The 17775-nt window shown below is 39.8% G+C and overlaps 1 protein-coding gene across 2 annotated transcripts in view; it reads left to right on the top strand.

Moving 5' to 3' along the window:
• Nucleotides 1-10623: 10623 nt before the first annotated feature.
• Nucleotides 10624-17775, top strand: part of MINDY3 (MINDY lysine 48 deubiquitinase 3) — a 49416-nt gene continuing 42264 nt past the window's right edge. Inside the window, exons 1-3 of one of the 2 annotated variants that reach the window (XM_041408802.1) lie at nt 10659-10794; nt 15675-15796; nt 17441-17520. Coding sequence is in view for 1 of the 2 variants with exons in the window: in XM_041408801.1 (XP_041264735.1) it covers nt 10698-10794; nt 17441-17520 (177 nt within the window). In the remaining variant the exon portion in view is untranslated. Of the gene's footprint in view, nt 10795-15674; nt 15797-17440; nt 17521-17775 lie in introns of both variants that reach the window. The other variant, XM_041408801.1, reaches the window with a different exon arrangement.

Here is a 17775-nt window from a genome sequence, read left to right as displayed (position 1 = left end):
TTAAAATACACAAAGCTTGTTAAAAATTTTGCCATGCTAAGCCACACATGGATTTTTCTTTCCAATGTCATATGAAAACTGTTCCAAGCCAAAAATGTTTCTCTGTCGTCATGTGAGTCATCACAGCACTGACTTACACTCACATCTTCCGATGAGCTCCGCAGTTTTGCTTTCAGTTGCACTGCTACAGAATGAAGCTATCATAAAAAGAGGAGAGGAAAGCTGCACTAGGATTTCACTGTACACAGGTGATGCCACTGAAAATATACTAATGCTGACTGCTTATGAAGATTTTTAAAGCAAAAATAAATTTGTGAGGCAATAGGAGAGGCAAATGGCTTTTGAAACCCATCCATATGCACTTCATGTAATGTTAAGTTTTGTAAAACACTATGCAAAGATGTACCATATGTCAAATTGCAGAACAGGCTCTGACACTACCAGTTTCATACATTTAATAACAAGTATTTAAACTTCAACCATTTCTAGTGACTGTGACAAGATGCTTGAATATCAGACTGTCTCCTCTGTTTTCCACAGCCAGACATCTTAACATGAGAGCTGCCATAATACTTTAAATTTATGTGCTGATTATTTTTCTTAAAGCAGTGTTAGCAGCAGCAGTCCCACTGTTGTGCTGGATGAGCATTTTTCTTTTTAGCATTAATTTTCAGGTTTCTAAGAATATGTACTACTCAAAGCTACATAGTACATTTCAAAGAGGCAGGAGGGAAGCAAAAAGAGAAGAAATAAAACACCGCTTAATAAGCTCAGGACTTTCTGGAATTGTTAGTTCCACAAAACCCAAAGGAAACTGAATTTCTACAAAACAAGGAAACTTGTTTATTTCCATCTAATGGCAAAATGAAAATAAAACATAACATTTCTAATACTTGCAGTTATGGTCTGCAGGGACTACGAATCACTCCAAGTGTTTTATTTGAGGAATAGAGGGTTTTAAGAAGCAATCAAATGTAGTGTTGAGGAAATGCTCCTATTCATCTACACAGTTTTTAACTGAAAGAAGAATGTGGTATTGAAGATATGTTCCTATTTAATCTAGACAGTTCTAGATCACAATCTCCTCTTGAAGCTTTGATGTCTATCAACTGCTGCTTAGAATGACAGGAGAGAGGTTATTAGATTTTATTAGTATCTGTTCTTCTGGTTTTTTTTAAACTAAAGAATGGGAAGAAAACAAAAATACAAGCATAATTTTGTTTGGGGAGAAATTTAAAAGAAAAAAAGCAAACTAACAACCCAAAGTCTAACACGGTTTATGTGTTCAAGAATAAAAGTTGTCAGTAAAAATGCCAACAGTATGTAAAAAGCCGACAAGTCATGGTTGTTGTGGGAAACTGTAAATTTGAATCCTTCACTTTGTGTATTCCAAAGCAGATGTTCAGCTGCTATAAATCAGCAAAACTCCCTGACCCTTAATTTCTTACCCACACGAATGTGCTGAGGATTTTTTTTCACCGACTTTAGTTAAGCTAAGTAGCAGTACTATAGCTATTCTAAGAACTACAACACCCTCTATTGGGCAAAAAATTTTCATTCAAATATGGAAAACCAGTTCATTTCAATGATCCAAAGCAACCACTGGTTGCATTCTTCCAAAGGCTGAGCTTGAGTGCTTGATGCACACACGTACAGTCTATACAAATAAGCTATATATAAATATAACAATGTATAAAATACTATTAATTATTCTGGTGTGATGATAACATTTTATAAAGAGAAAGTAGGAACTAATCTTTTGATGAAAGAAAAGACCATCTCAACTCAACAATGAGGTTACTCTTGACCCCCTTCCCTGAATTTTCTCATTTGATGGGTGCTTTTCTCAATACTGCCCAGCATCTCCTCTGGACAAATCAGTGTTCTCAATATGGGTGCTCCTTTTTAATTTGATCCTTGCATTCTTCCTTATGTATTCTTAAAATGTCCTAAGTATGTGATACTTTTTAAGGTTGCACTGTCACAGGCCCAAAAAACTTACAGATTGTTGCAGAGAAAGTATCAGCATGAAAGCATATGGGATTTTAATCTGCCTCTGTGAAAAGAAATGAAATAATGAATTTTCATCACAAATCAGAAAGACACAATGTCATATAGAAAGAAAAAGATTGTTGAAAAAAAAAAAAAAGTAACATTTAGACTAATACTCAAGAGAGAAAACAGTGGTTTAGGATGGAAAATTTATTAAAAAGGCAAGCATTATTAAACAGGAGTATTCTAGATGAAGGGGAGATGAGAATCAGTGTGCCAGGGTTTTAAAAAAGAGGAGTTTGAAACAGAAAACCTGTAAAAGTAAGAAAAATAATTTAGGGAGCAAGACACTTAAATGGGAAAATTGTTTTGATTGCCACACTTAGAGAAGGAGGTGCCTATCCCTTTAGTACAGACCACTTTCTGAGGAACTTTCTTTTCTCCTATCAACCATCTGAACCACCTCTTCCTTCAGCATTCTCCCAACACATCACCTGCTGGGAAACAAAACCTCCCCAGTCAAATCAACTTTCCAAGATAAAATGTAAAGTTAGTCTAAACACATTGATGGCATCTTCTGCTGGAAACCAGTCATTTTAGAAGACTGGAACTTTCCTGTTTAATTTTGATTAAATAATGCATATTTAATTCTTTTAACATTTCAGTGCAATTAATATATTTCAATTCAGCATTTTTTGAAATCAAAAATTCAGTTCCTTGCATCAAACAACTTTTTAGTTTGAAATGCAGTTCACATTACTAAATTTGATGAATCTAAATGCCTTTTATCTTTCCTTTTGTGCATTGCCACTGCCAGGTAAACTCTGCAATTAACCAGAGGATACTAACTGCACAGCAAGTTATTAGCCCACTGCATAATTTGGCTTTAAGCTTGCCTGAGCCACTTCTAACTAATAATGCCAGAGGTATAGTATTAGTATCACTGTGTTGGAACTTGTCATCCTTACTTTAATTATACTACTTTTTTCCTTGTCAATTACAATGTCTTTTTTTTTTTCTTTTTCTAATAATAAAAAATTGAAGCCCATAATCCAAAGCTAGTCATGAGAGCTACACACTGAGTGACCATGTAAGGATAATGGATGTTTAAATTTACCTGTCTCTGTAAGATCATTTTATCTGAAAATAATAGAGAACCTCAGGATGCTTTGGAAGGGAAAAGATGACTCTTGTCTTTAAACAACATGAAAATGGCCATGGTAACTTGCAAAAAATGAATAAATGACTGTTTCTGAAAGAGTACATTTTCTGCTTCCATACACTTACGAATCCTAAATGAAATGCAACAGTGAGTAGAATGGTTAAGTTCTGATGTAGATTGTACTAGTAGGACAGGGATATTCACTCACTGGTGTTTCTGCAAATGATGGAGTTTTAGCTCCAGCCATTTTAAAGAGCTTACCTAAAACTAATCTATTGTCTATAACATTAAGACACTATTTATATATATGTTATATATATAAGAAATAATATATGGTATATGCACAAGAAAAAACTTTTTTTTTTTACCTTGCTATCAAAGAAAGTTGTGATTCTGCTGAAACTCCTTCCCATTCCACAAAGATGTCAGTCCCAAGCATTCACGTGCACAGGACAATCACTGGCTTGTTTAGTCTCATGAACAGATTCTGAGGGCAAATACCTGCCATGAAATTGTCCTTTTGCTCTCTTCTGTAATTTCAACAGGAGCCAGTAAACTAAGAAATTTTTCCACCTAACACTAATTCATCATTCCAAAAGAGGACATAAGAAACACAAGAGCTTTCTGTTTCTTAGACTTGGACTCTTATCTTCTCAGAGAATTTGGTCCTGATACATAGCTCAAAATAAAAGTTTTACCCTCTTCTCAAAACAAGGAGGCCTAAGAAGAGACAAAATGGACCATGAAAGTGTTGTTCCCTACAACAACACCCAGAATTTAAATTCTTCAGGTGTCAAGAGACATCATCAGAGGATGTCTCTTGACATCTGAAGAATTTAAATTCTGGGTCCCAATTTTCTTCCAGTCTTTCTCCTGGCAGAAAGCACCTTAATCTATTCTAGATTGGAGGACCTTTTCCTTTGCCAGACAAAACCCCAATTAGGCCACCCCAATTCAGGATGGGTACACCAGGCAGATAAGCATGACCATGTTCTTGTCTCTTCCATGTAGTGTCCCACTGTCTGGCCTCAGCACAACACAGGGATCAGCATCTCTTCCCACCACCACTTTTGCCATCACTACTAAATTACCTTAACCTCTTCAGTGAGAAACAGTTGGAAGAATCAATGCCAGCCACAGTCTGAAACTTGCCTCTGCTACAAGGGACAGACTAATCAGCATTTTGTAAGCTGGTGACATTCATCATTCCTCAAACACAGATGTGAATACAATGGAATTTTGAGCATGACTTCTGATATTAAAATTTCTCCTCAGTGATCACCCTGAGAGCAAATAGTTATATAGTACTTCATGTTGCACTATAAACAAAGTCCAGATAGATTCACACCAGTAGGAAGTAGGCATCCAACCCCAACAGGTAGACAAATAAACATTTTCGTGATTTGGTTCAACAACATTTTCTAGCCTACCACAAGTTTCAGCGTCTTAGTAACATTTTTTTCTACACAGATCTGATTGGTAGACTGATTTTTGGTTTGCTGGGTTGAAAGGGCAGAAGGACAGGGTGAGGTAATTAAAAGAGGGGAGTAAACAGAAAAGGGAACTATAGAAAACCTTAATACATATTTTTACCTCCTCAGAACAATTTAGTAATACAACACCATTGCAATTCCCTATGAATCTGTATGAACTAAGTAGCCCCTGCCATTAATTAATATATTTGTTTTTCCTACCACCCAAGCCAGCTTTTTTAAAGACACATAAGGCAAAACTATCTCAGTAGAGAGATGTAGATGAACTTCACTGAGATATGTCTGGCAAAAATCTACCATGTCTGTAACTTATACTACTGTCTGTCAACAGTTCATAGCAGTAAACCCATAAATTCTCAACAAAAAGTTTCATGAAGAGATTTAATTCTTTAAAAATAAATTAAGTAAACCAAATGGGACTGCCCACTATATGCTTATGTTCTTTACCTACTCCTGTCTAGCAGAGAACTGTTCTAAGATGTAACATACTGCAATCAAAAGAATAAAGCTAATCTAAGTGAGTTTGGAGTAGAGATTACAAGGGAGAGAACAGTATCTGCTATGTCTTCCTAAAACCCTAAACCCACCACTCTAGCCTGCAGAGCGAATCAGCTGCAAAAGAAAAAAAAGCTGTACCTTAAGTCACAACCACATGATGGCAGTCCAACATTAAAAAGGAAATAAAACCACCTGCATTAAGAGAAACTATTTGAAAAAGTAGTATAAAGTCGATACATATTATTCATTATATAACCATACAATGCTGCAGAAAAGTAATTTCCAGTCTTTCTCTGTTTGCACACCTCTAAATACTTGAAGGACTTAAAGACCCAAAATGCAGATAAATATGCTGTTTATCTTCCACGAAGCCCTGACTTCAGAGATGAGTTTTTACATCCCAGAGTCCACAGAAAAAGGATTTTAATACCAGTTTCATAAGTTTAGAAAATACTATTCTGAAGTAGTAGCATGCAGATTTGCACTCTCTTAGTTAAGACTTCTGACTTAAATTCACTTATATTTATTTCTGAAATCCAGCATAGCTGTCAATGTGCTATTGTACAACTGAGCTTGTAGTTTCTTCTAATCATGCTTGTTAGTCTCCTCCTCACTAATTGAAACTCAACTATTTACACAAATTCACACACAAAGCTTCCTGTCCAAATCTTCCTGTCCATCATCTTATGAATGCCCAACACTTATAAGAAACTGATGACATCCAGAGAATCATTTGCTTGGATTCAGTGTTGTTTCCTACAGTCAATATATAATTTGATTTTTACCATTTTTATTAGTGAAGCTAATGATTCCAGTGATATTTCATGGTATTTCCAAAATAATTTCCCTATGCTTTTCCTAACCAGCATGACAGATTGTTCCACTTGGCACATATCCCCAGAATTGCTCCCTTGTTCCTAGAGGAATTAATTTTTATTTGTCTATATTGAATTGCACGTTCTGTATGCCAACCAAATCAAGATGGGTGAAATCACTTAACATCTTGTGTCTCTCATTACTGCCTTTGCTTTTGCCAGTATTGTGAGTAACTCTGAAAATGTGTTTTCTCATGCCAAATTATACAGATCAAATCAGCAATATCAGAGTTCACATCAGCTGCTGGTGAGAGCATTTTACACAATACAAGGCATTAGCTGCAAACCAGTCACTGCTACACAAAAATACTGCTACTGCACCAAAATGTGGCAATTTGTCATTCTAACTCAGGTTGGAAATACAGATTTAAATTTATATTGTGATGTCACAAGAGATGTCAGCTGCTAGGTTACCTGCAGGTCTGTAATCACAATTTGTGATTATCCATGTTTATCAACGTTCTTCCACTCTATGGTGACAAAGTAAATTTGTTGCACTTTAATTTAGAGCACATTAAACTGTGGAATCTCCTCTGGCTCACAGCTCTCCAGGTTGCGACTCAGCTTTTCCTTACATGTGGAAAAGTTTCACTGTGAATACCTGTTTGTACCTATGAAATCAAAGCGCATGCTCATTAACTTCATTTCCACAATCACCGCAGAGTCATAGAATCATTTAGGCTGGAAAAGACCTACAAGATCAAGTCCAACCTTTGATCACCACCTTGTCAACTAGACCATGACACTGAGTGACACGTCCAGCCATGTCTTGAACACTTTTAGGGACGGTGACTCCACCACCTCTCTGGGCAGTCCACTCCAATGCTTGATGACCCTCTCCATAAAAAATTCTTTCTTATATCAAATCTGAACCTATCCTGGTGCAGCTTCAGACTATGTCCTCTCATCCTGTTGCTGGTTGCCTGGGAGAAGAGCCCACTCCTCACCTGGCTACAGCTCAGATAGCTGTAGAGAGTGATAAGGGCCATCCTGAGCGTGCTCTTCTCCAGGCTAAACAACCTCAGCTCCCTCAGCCACTCTTCATGACTCACTCTCTAAACCCTTTGCCAGCTTCATTGCCCTTCTGTGGAGACACACAATGTTTTTCTTCAAGGGATGATCCATGACACCAGGGACAGAAGTGGAGGAGGAGCTTTTCCAGCCTTTTGGTGCTTCTGGGTGGTGCCATACAACTCCTCTGCTGTACAGCAGCGGCCATCATCCCATTGCAGGTTCAGCACCTGATTTTACGGTGCCTTCTTCCATCTTTCTGCTGAATTGTTTTTCAGATTGCACCCTGAGCATCCTTGACAATATAAATTTTCTTCCCTACAACAAGCCCAGGAACTTGAAAAGCAAGCCTAAAACTTGCCCTTCTTTCCTCTACCTTTTAAAGCCTTCCTATTAATGAATACAGTCTGAAATTCGTTGAGCTGACTTAGACTTGGCACCATGGCATCATTTTGACGATTACTTTTCTGATGTACTTCACATGTATATCCAACAACACACTTTAAAATAAATGTACTTTAGTATTTTCCTCCTGCTCATGGGATGTTTACAATTTCAAGTCTGGTATATCTTGTATTAAACTCAAAGTACTACAACAAAATTTGCTTTTTACTGCACTATTGATTTGAAAGACACAAAACTTAGCAACATGATGACCTTTGTTATAGTTTGTACAGAACTCTATTTTGTTGCCATGATGCCTTTAATTCTAATTAAATTCTTTCTCATTGTTTGAAGTTGTTTCTTTATACTAAAAATCAAAAAGTGTCCATTATAATTGCATTATTTATTCCCAGAATCCATTCTGATAATCAATATTGAAGGAAATTGATGACTTGTCAGCAATTATTCAGAAAATGCTTAACTGGGCATATACTTGAAAACATTTAAAAATCAGAAGTACAACTACCCCATCTTCTGATCAATTTGTGGTATGACATGTTAGAAAACTCAGAAACATGCTTGATATTGGTTATTTTCATATTTAATTCAGAATGATTGTACATGTAACAGCCTCAAAACACGCTCAATCTTTATAAAAGCACCAAGTGTATGATGAAAGACAAGGAACTACTGGAGAGAGTCCAGTGGTGGGCCACACAAATGATTAATGGACTGGACCATCTCTTGTACAGGGAGGGACTGCTGGAACTGGGCCTATTCAGTCTAGAGAAGACTGAAAGGGAATTTCATCAAAGCATACAAACACCTCAAAGGTGAGTGCCAAGAGGCTGCTGCCAGGCTCTTTTCAGTGGTGCCCAGCGGCAAGACGAGGAGCATTGGCCATAAACTAAAACACAAAAAGTTCCACCTCAACATGAAGTAGGATTTTTTTTACAATGGGTGTGGCAGAGCACTGGCACAGGCTGCCCAGGGAGGTCATGAAGTCTTTCTCTGAAGACATTCAAAACCTGCCTGTAAACGTTCCTGTCACAGGCTCCAGGCGACTCTGCCTTAGAAAGGGCTTGGACAAGTTGATGTCGAGATTGTCAAAGGGGAGATACAGATTAGACTATTAGAAAAATCTTTTTCACCGTTACAGTGGTCGGGCATTGGAACACGTTGCCCAGGGAGGAGGTGGAGCCAGCATACCCGAGGTGTTTAACCGCGCCTGGACCTGGCGCCTAGAGATGCGGTTTAGGGGTTACAGTGGTGTGCTTTAGGGGTTACAGTGATGAGGTTCAGAGGTTACAGTGATGTGCTTTAGGGGGTACAGTGATGTGCTTTAGGGGTTACAGTGATGAGGTTCAGAGGTTACAGTGATGTGCTTTAGGGGGTACAGTGATGTGCTTTAGGGGTTACAGTGATGAGGTTCAGAGGTTACAGTGATGTGCTTTAGGGGGTACAGTGATGTGCTTTAGGGGTTACAGTGATGAGGTTCAGAGGTTACAGTGATGTGCTTTAGGGGGTACAGTGATGTGCTTTAGGGGTTACAGTGATGAGGTTCAGAGGTTACAGTGATGTGCTTTAGGGGGTACAGTGATGTGCTTTAGGGGTTACAGTGATGAGGTTCAGAGGTTACAGTGATGTGCTTTAGGGGGTACAGTGATGTGCTTTAGGGGTTACAGTGATGAGGTTCAGAGGTTACAGTGATGTGCTTTAGGGGGTACAGTGATGTGCTTTAGGGGTTACAGTGATGAGGTTCAGAGGTTACAGTGATGTGCTTTAGGGGGTACAGTGATGTGCTTTAGGGGTTACAGTGATGAGGTTCAGAGGTTACAGTGATGTGCTTTAGGGGGTACAGTGATGTGCTTTAGGGGTTACAGTGATGAGGTTCAGAGGTTACAGTGATGTGCTTTAGGGGGTACAGTGATGTGCTTTAGGGGTTACAGTGATGAGGTTCAGAGGTTACAGTGATGTGCTTTAGGGGGTACAGTGATGTGCTTTAGGGGTTACAGTGATGAGGTTCAGAGGTTACAGTGATGTGCTTTAGGGGGTACAGTGATGTGCTTTAGGGGTTACAGTGATGAGGTTCAGAGGTTACAGTGATGTGCTTTAGGGGGTACAGTGATGTGCTTTAGGGGTTACAGTGATGAGGTTCAGAGGTTACAGTGATGTGCTTTAGGGGGTACAGTGATGTGCTTTAGGGGTTACAGTGATGAGGTTCAGAGGTTACAGTGATGTGCTTTAGGGGGTACAGTGATGTGCTTTAGGGGTTACAGTGATGAGGTTCAGAGGTTACAGTGATGTGCTTTAGGGGGTACAGTGATGTGCTTTAGGGGTTACAGTGATGAGGTTCAGAGGTTACAGTGATGTGCTTTAGGGGGTACAGTGATGTGCTTTAGGGGTTACAGTGATGAGGTTCAGAGGTTACAGTGATGTGCTTTAGGGGGTACAGTGATGTGCTTTAGGGGTTACAGTGATGAGGTTCAGAGGTTACAGTGATGTGCTTTAGGGGGTACAGTGATGTGCTTTAGGGGTTACAGTGATGAGGTTCAGAGGTTACAGTGATGTGCTTTAGGGGGTACAGTGATGTGCTTTAGGGGTTACAGTGATGAGGTTCAGAGGTTACAGTGATGTGCTTTAGGGGGTACAGTGATGTGCTTTAGGGGTTACAGTGATGAGGTTCAGAGGTTACAGTGATGTGCTTTAGGGGGTACAGTGATGTGCTTTAGGGGTTACAGTGATGAGGTTCAGAGGTTACAGTGATGTGCTTTAGGGGTTACACTGGCGGTACTGGGTGATGGCTGGACCTGATGCTCGTAAAGGTCTCTTCCAACGCCGATGATTCCATGATTCTCTGATTCTGTCTTCCAACCCTACCGACACAGCAATTGTTTAAGAAAGTGGGCACAACACCGCAGCTCCATTTCGGCTGCACACCGCAGGAAGAATTCCAAGCGCGAATACACAACAGTTTCATCTCGGGAACCCTGAAGTCGAAAAGCCGCTCCGTCCCTAAGGGAACAGCCCCGTCCTGGATTTCTCAGAGTAATGCCCACACTGACCCGCTGCCCACACACACCCGCGGGTCCGCGGAAGCACCAGGGCCTGCTGAGGAAGCGGAAGGGCCGCCCCGCTCCGCTCCGCCCCGACCGGCCCGGCCCAGCCCTGCCCGGCCCCGCCCCTCCCGCGCGGCCCCGCCCCTGCCTCTCCTGCGCAGGGGCCGCCGGAGCCGCCGGAGCCGCCGCGCCCGCCCGGCGCCGGGGCAGCCGCTGCCCCGCCATGTCCGAGGCGGGCCAGGAGCTCGTCCACCTGGTGTGGGGCAAGAAGGCCGGGCCCCGCGGGCTGGCCGACACCATCTTCTGCCGCTGGGCGCAAGGTACCTGCGTGCGCCGTGCCCCGCCGGCCCTTCCCGCGCCGCTGCCCGCCCGCCGGGGCACACCGCAGCTCCCCGCGCCGCCCCCGCGCTGTGGGTCCGTGTGCCTGAGGGGCGCCGTGCCCTGGGCGCCGCTCGTGTGCCCGTGTCAGCGGCACCTCGGCGCTGGCCCACGCGGGAAAATGATGCGGCAGCTTCCCTTGCTAAATAATTATTTTGGTTTTTTGCAGCATAATCGTCTTTAGCCACACATCTCCACAGGAACTTAAAATTGTGTAAAAAAGGATCTGAATTTATTAAATATAATTACAGCGTCTTATGTCGTGATTTTGCATAGCTTGTGGAAACGAACATAAGTTGTGCTTTGGTTTTGGTTTTTTTTGTGAGGAATATATGAGTCACAGATAGCAAAAGCGGGGCCGAACTTGGGACAGAGACCCACAGATTTGTTTTTTGAACTGGTTATTTGGAAGCAGGTGCGTGCCAGTATTAGAACATGCCAAGAGATAAAGCACCAGTAACGCTGGAATGTGTGGTATTTGTAAGGTGTTTTTTCTGTGTTTAAGTTGTACAGCCAATGCATGGTTTCTTCTTGATGGAAGCTTGTTAGTGATCCTTAGAAGTGCAATTGCAATGCTTATTTATGAGAATTATATGCAAGGAATTAGTCTGTGTACCTGTCCTGGCTGAAAGAAGGGAATAATAGCCTTCTCTATAACTTACTGTGGGTTTTGAGGAATTCTAGTAATGATTCATGTTGTGATAAAACTGTTGATTCCTGGAGAAAATTCATAACTGAAATAGTGGATAGTGGAATTTATAGATTAAAAAAAATGCATCCAGGTCTCAGGTTAAAGTTGCTTGAAACAGAAGTTTCTTAGTGTTCTCTGTTCCTTTTAATTTTTTTAACAAGGGTGTTGTCATCCACATAGTTTCAGTAGATTTGGGAGCTGCATAGCTGCTCCCCACTACTGAACACAGTATATTACCAGACTCATATTTTTTTCCCTAGGTTTATCTGTCTTCAGATAATTCAGTGATAAATATTTAGGGAAAAAAGCCAAATTCCTCCTAAGATCTAGAATTTCAGCAGGCAGAGCAAAGCCATTGCTTTTACTAACAAAATTGCTTATTGAAATGTAGTTATTTTCTGTAATAGCTTTTTAAGTTTTGGTAATATTGCAGTTTCAGCATAAGGTGTGTGCAAAGTCAGAAAAGAAGAATTGATGTTAAAAAGCTTACTTATTTCTTTAACTGGTAATGTTAGATTGCCACAATTGAAGCTTTAAAGATAGTTTGTATGAGAAATTTCAGCAGTTTGAAAATTTATTGAAATGTATGTTATAATGTGCTGTACTTGTGGTTGAGTGAGGGTTTAATGGAAAAGGTCTCAGGAGTTCTAGGTGCCTTCTGCAATGGAGCTATTTCCAATCTGTCTTTAGGGAAAGTCCTGTGACTAGAATATGTAGTGCATCTATTCCCTTCTCTGTATCCCTCTCAAAATAATCAAAAAGCCGTGACATTAAGTTAGACTGTTTGGAGGTCTTGTGCTGAGAATCAAAACAGTCAATTCCAGTCCACTTACCTTGTGTAGCTGCATAATACTTTCACCCAGCTTTCAGTTTCTATTTTGTTGATAAAGTTCTGCAGCATTTACTTGCTGCAAAGGAGGCCCATCAACACTGACTCATCAAGATTTAAAAGAAAAATAACCCAAACAAATATATCAAGCTTTATTATTTCCAAAGACTTGAAAGTTTTAAAGATAGACCCTGTTCCACATAAAAAGTGCTGAAAGCATCAAATAACTAGTTTGGTGTTGGATTTTTTTGTTTGTTTGTTTTTATTTCTTTTGATTGTAGTGCCAGCAGTGGCATTTATTTTGGATACTTGCTGAGCATCGTCTGATCCTTTCTGAAATCATTTGGAAGCTGAGAGCTATGATTTTCATTTAGAAAGAAAAGTAGGCAGCTGGGAGGGTGATGAGGAATGTAAGACTGATAGCTGTCAGTTTCTGAGTGAAGTCAGTGCATTCCAGGAATCCTATTATGCACCAGGCTCCTTGACCATCATACTCATTTGAAGACAGGCTGATTTACCAGCAGTTAGAGAACTGACCCAGCTTATGGGGATGTCCTGTTGGAAGTTCGTGGTAGTAATTCCCTCAGGTTTCTGCAATGGCAACTTGAAGTATATTGGTTTTATTCCAGACTTAAAAGTATGGCTGTAAAGTTGTTGTGAGGGTTTTCGTGTAGAGTTCTGTACAAATTTTTTTTTTATGATTGCATCAGAATTTGCAGTTTGAATCTTGTGGATTCTATTTAGCAGAATCCTCAAAGCAAACACAGGAATGTAGTGCAAAGCTTCAGTCTGCTCTTCGGTGTTTCCTGGCATAGATACGAGGACTTGGGAAGGAGCTGAGAAGATGACTGAACCCTAAAGGAGCATACCTAGTTAAGAGTAAATTTCTCCATTGACCCAAGGACAAATTTCATGTATAGAATGCTCTTCAGATCATCCCCAAGGCATGAGGCATCATGTCTATCCAATATAAGTGTCTGGCAGGCTTGCGCACAGCATCCGTTCAGAATTATGTAAGCTGTGTTCGCACTGGTCCTTGGAAAAAAAGATATGGAATGGTCTTCTCCAACAAGCATTTAGCTGCAAAAGCATAATTTTTAGTACAGTTTGTGCATGTGGATAACATGCAGTGTAAAATGGTCCATTTTGTCTGGATTCTCTTCCAGCTTCCAGTTGCCCAGTTTAGTGGTAGCCTGCCAGGTAGTTTGTATACATTCCTCAATCCCTGACAGAACTTCCTGTCTCCTTATCCACAACCCCTTCAGTAGAGTTTTGTTGTGGTATTGCTGTAGTAAATTCTCCTTTGTTTATGTGGGTGGGAAAATGTTTTTTGTTTGTTGGGGGCTTTTCTCCCCACATAAAATTTCAGAAGTTTCATTTTACTACAAAGATACACTTGGAAAACCCAAAGCCACAAGCAAAATATGTATCATTCTATTCCCAGTGCTAGAAAAAGAATGAAACATTAAGATGTGTAGTAAATCTCATGCTTGGGTAATAATGTGTTATTCCAGTGTTTCTGTCAGGCAGTTCTTGTACCCCTAAAGAGAAAAAGAAATGCACTTCCATGGTGAGAGGTGGCTGAAGTCACTTGGTTTGTTCAGCTTGAGAAGAGGAGACTGAGGGGAAACTTCATTGTGGTCTTCAACATCCACACAAGGGGAAGTGAAGGGGCAGGCACTGATCTCTTCTTGTGACTAGTGACAGGACTTGAGAAAACAGCGTGAAGCTGAGTCAGAGGAAGTTTAGGTTGGGTATCAGGAAAAGGTTGGAAAAACCAGAGGATGGTTGAGCACTGGAATGGGCTCCCCAGGTAAGTGGTCACAGCACTAAGCCTGTCAGAGTTAAGCAGCCTTTGGGCGACACCGTCAGGTACACGGTGTGAATCTTGAGGTGACGTGCAGGAGCAGGAGTTGGACTTGATGATCCTCGTGGTTCCCTTCCAACTCAACATATTCTGTGACTTCAGGACAAAAAGTGGATAGCGCAGCGTCTTTATAGCTAGATTGGATCAGCAAGGGTTTTTCTGGCCTGGTTAATGTTGCATGCTCTTTGCTAATTCCCTTGTCTCTTTCATTCAGGTAGAATTGGGTTTTGTACAGAGTGAAAATACTGAAGAGACACAGCATCCTTTATGAAATGACAGTTATATCCATGGTGTCTTGGGTGGAAAAAAAAATTTTTAGAAATAGGCTGGTAATAAAAAGATGCAGGAAAGTGGTGGAGTAGTCATAACAGAAGAATGAATGGGTTTTGTAGTAGTTTGGACTGCGATGTGGGATATTAAATGAAGGACAACAGTGGTTAAGTAAGTCATAGACTGATTTTGGTAAACTGTTCATAGAAGAGAAATAGATACAAGAAAGAAATATGCACCTTCATAAATGCTAAATGGGGAAATAAGGTGAATAAAACCTTGTTCGGTGTGATTATAATGGACAAAGGATATAAAGACAGATTTCTCAGTGTCATTACTCCAAATATTGGGCAATGCACTGGCTACCAACAGGAGTCTAGATCCACTTCATCTCCCTGCCACATTGCCTCAAAAGGTTAAAGCAGCAGAGCAGTAGTGATGTTGAAAAGATTGGGTCAATGCAGTGTTTAATAGGGTTATAAATGACATGGAAGATATATGGTAATGACATTATTTTATGCTTCTTGCAGGGAAATGATGCTGATTATACTAATGGATAAAAGGCAGACAAATTAATTTAAAAAATATTATTTTGGCTGCATTACATCTTTTTTCTTTTTGAAATTTTATCTTGAGTGGAAAGAGCTGTATGATAGATGTGAAAAGTTGAGAGAGAGTAAGCAGAAGTTGCTTTGGATCAGATATGGTCATCTTGGTAGCTTAAAGGGTGGCCAGGCCATTCTCACAAATCATACGGAAGAGTGTGGGGTTGATGAATGTTTCCAGAGATTGCCCAAAATGTAACTGTTGTAGAGGGTTAAAAAGGTAAGTGGGTGTGGTTTCAGGCTGAGGTAGACTTGAACCTGGCTGGAGTTTGGAATGCTGATTTCTGAAATTTTACCTGAGCTGACTTCCAGTTCTGTAGAACTTTTTTAAAAGAGCAAGACCATACTGCCTGAAGCCCACTTTTTTGCTTAACAGCTTTTAGAATCTTAATATTTATTAAACATTAAGCAGCATTTAAGTAATAAGAAGTGTTTCCTTGGGTTTATATGTATTTTGCCTGTGGTTGTATTCTGTGAAATTCTGTGTGATATCAACTTTGCATTGTCTGTCTCAAATTTATATTCATTCTGGTGGATCACTTGATGTTCTTTGTTTTTAGGAAGCAATTTTGAAAAACAGGGCAGGGTTAAGCTGAGACAGTTCATGCATTCTATAAGAAGCCTGAAGAATGTGAAGCAAATTCAAGATTTCTTAAGTGTGGTTTACTGGTACCACACCCAAGTATGTTGTTTTTCTGCAGAAACAAATCATTAAAACAACTAAAAAAGCTCTCTTGTTGAAGTGTGCTTAGATGGCATGCAGTAATGCTTCAAAGCAGAGGAGGACTTACCTTTTAATATTCTAAGCTTGCACAAACCAATTCAGAAGGTTGAAAGGACTGATGAAATTTCTTAGTAGGGCATGTTAACAGGGCACTGAAATGGCATTACTGCAAACTTTGCTTCAAGTAGGAATTAATGGAGCTTCATTGCTACATCAGGTGATGCCAGATCTAAGTATGTAGGCTTGACCTAGGCACCTAGGTTTTGGATATAAAGTACATCTTTGTAATGCACATGTTTGCACATGTGGTTAAAAATAACCTGGAGCCTTTGGTCAGATACAGCAGATACCCCATGGCTACCCTGATCCTTTTTAAAACAAAAAATTCACATTGTTGAGGAACGTCTACTATTCTGTGTTGAAGTACGGCGTACAAAACATGCAGTTGTCCTATCTCTTGCTGCTTGGGATGATGTACTTGCCGTGCTGTAGTGTGGGGGGATGCATTTCCTCAGTTCAAATCCACATCCAGGGCTTAGAGTGCTTTTGTTATGGCAGTGTGTAATCCTACAGAATTGGGAAGAGGAGAAATTGTGGGAAAGTAGCATTGAACTTTCTTTCTGCTGAGACTGACACTGTCAGTCCATGACAAGATGCATGTGTATCTCCTTTCTGCCTGCCCCCACTTGCTTGTGTTTGCTGGTTACTTGCTGACTACAGTTGCATGGTTTCTAGATTACAGTGAACTAGAATGACTTTGGCACAATCTTATCATTACTTAAAAAGATAATGCAAAACATCACTCACTCTAAGTTGCCGTGTGTCAGCTTCATCAAGGTAATTGCATGTGCATTTATCAATGAGTAATGAATTATATGAATCACCTATCTTAAAGACAAGTTTAAGGGCAAGGTGGTAACGAAACAATTTTGCTCTAATTGCTCCAGTATTTGCTTTATTATGTGACTTTAAGATAATTCTGAAATACAAATTATTAATACAAAGCATTAAAGCTGGAGGGGGAAAATCGGTGATGTTGCATTTCAGTAAATGTAGTGTATCTTCTGTAAAAGAACACCATTAAGAGGTTTGATTCAGGGGCTGCAAGTGAATATTTAAGCTACTCAGCATATTTTAATCCTTAATAGGATGTGCTGATAGGTCAAAAATGAGATCAGTGGGAGGCATACTGTGCCATTCATCAGGAATAGAAGTGTATTATATATGTTCAGTGATGGTTCCAAGATGTATTTTTATTACATGTGTAGGCAAAATAATACACACATTTTAATTTATTCTTAAGAAATAAACTATCATAAAAAAAACCCCATGGTTTAAGTTAGAAATTCTTTTGTTTACAATCCTAGCTGTTGGACCTTTGTGGTCGTGATTTAATTGCAGATATAAATAATTAATATCTGTCCTTTCATCTGTACTCGTGGCTCTTTTGCTTCAGGTAGTTTAGCCATATGCAGTTACATTACCAAGGAAACAAAAACCTAATTTTTAAAGGTGAATAAATCAGGTGTTATTTCTGTTAGGGAAGGAGTATACATACTTGTTTACATATTTCATTAAATAAGATCCTTTTTCATTTGACAGGATTTGTTTTTAGCGACTCTGAATCAACTGCATTAGAACAATTTGAAGGTGGCCCTTGTGCAGTGATAGCACCTGTACAGGTAAGATGCCTTTATTGGTTTAAAATCAGTGAGCCCAAAATTTGTTCTTTATACATTTGGAGCTAAAATAGATATGAAAAAAAATTGCAGATCAGTTGTATTTTGGCTTCATAATTAAAATGCGGAGGAGGCTAAATCTCTGTGAAAAGGCAGGGATGAGCATGGGCTGATTTTGAACTATAATTTTGCAGAAGGACATTTGTTTGAGGAAATGCAGCAGGCTGATCCAAGCAGAAGTAACTTCAAAATCAGGAA

Source organism: Onychostruthus taczanowskii, unplaced genomic scaffold, assembly GCF_017590055.1.
Source record: "Onychostruthus taczanowskii isolate IOZ18803 unplaced genomic scaffold, ASM1759005v1 scaffold3, whole genome shotgun sequence".
Taxonomy (NCBI): domain Eukaryota; kingdom Metazoa; phylum Chordata; class Aves; order Passeriformes; family Passeridae; genus Onychostruthus; species Onychostruthus taczanowskii.
The sequence above is the reverse complement of the archived record's forward strand: the minus strand, read 5'-3'. Positions and strand labels throughout refer to the sequence as shown.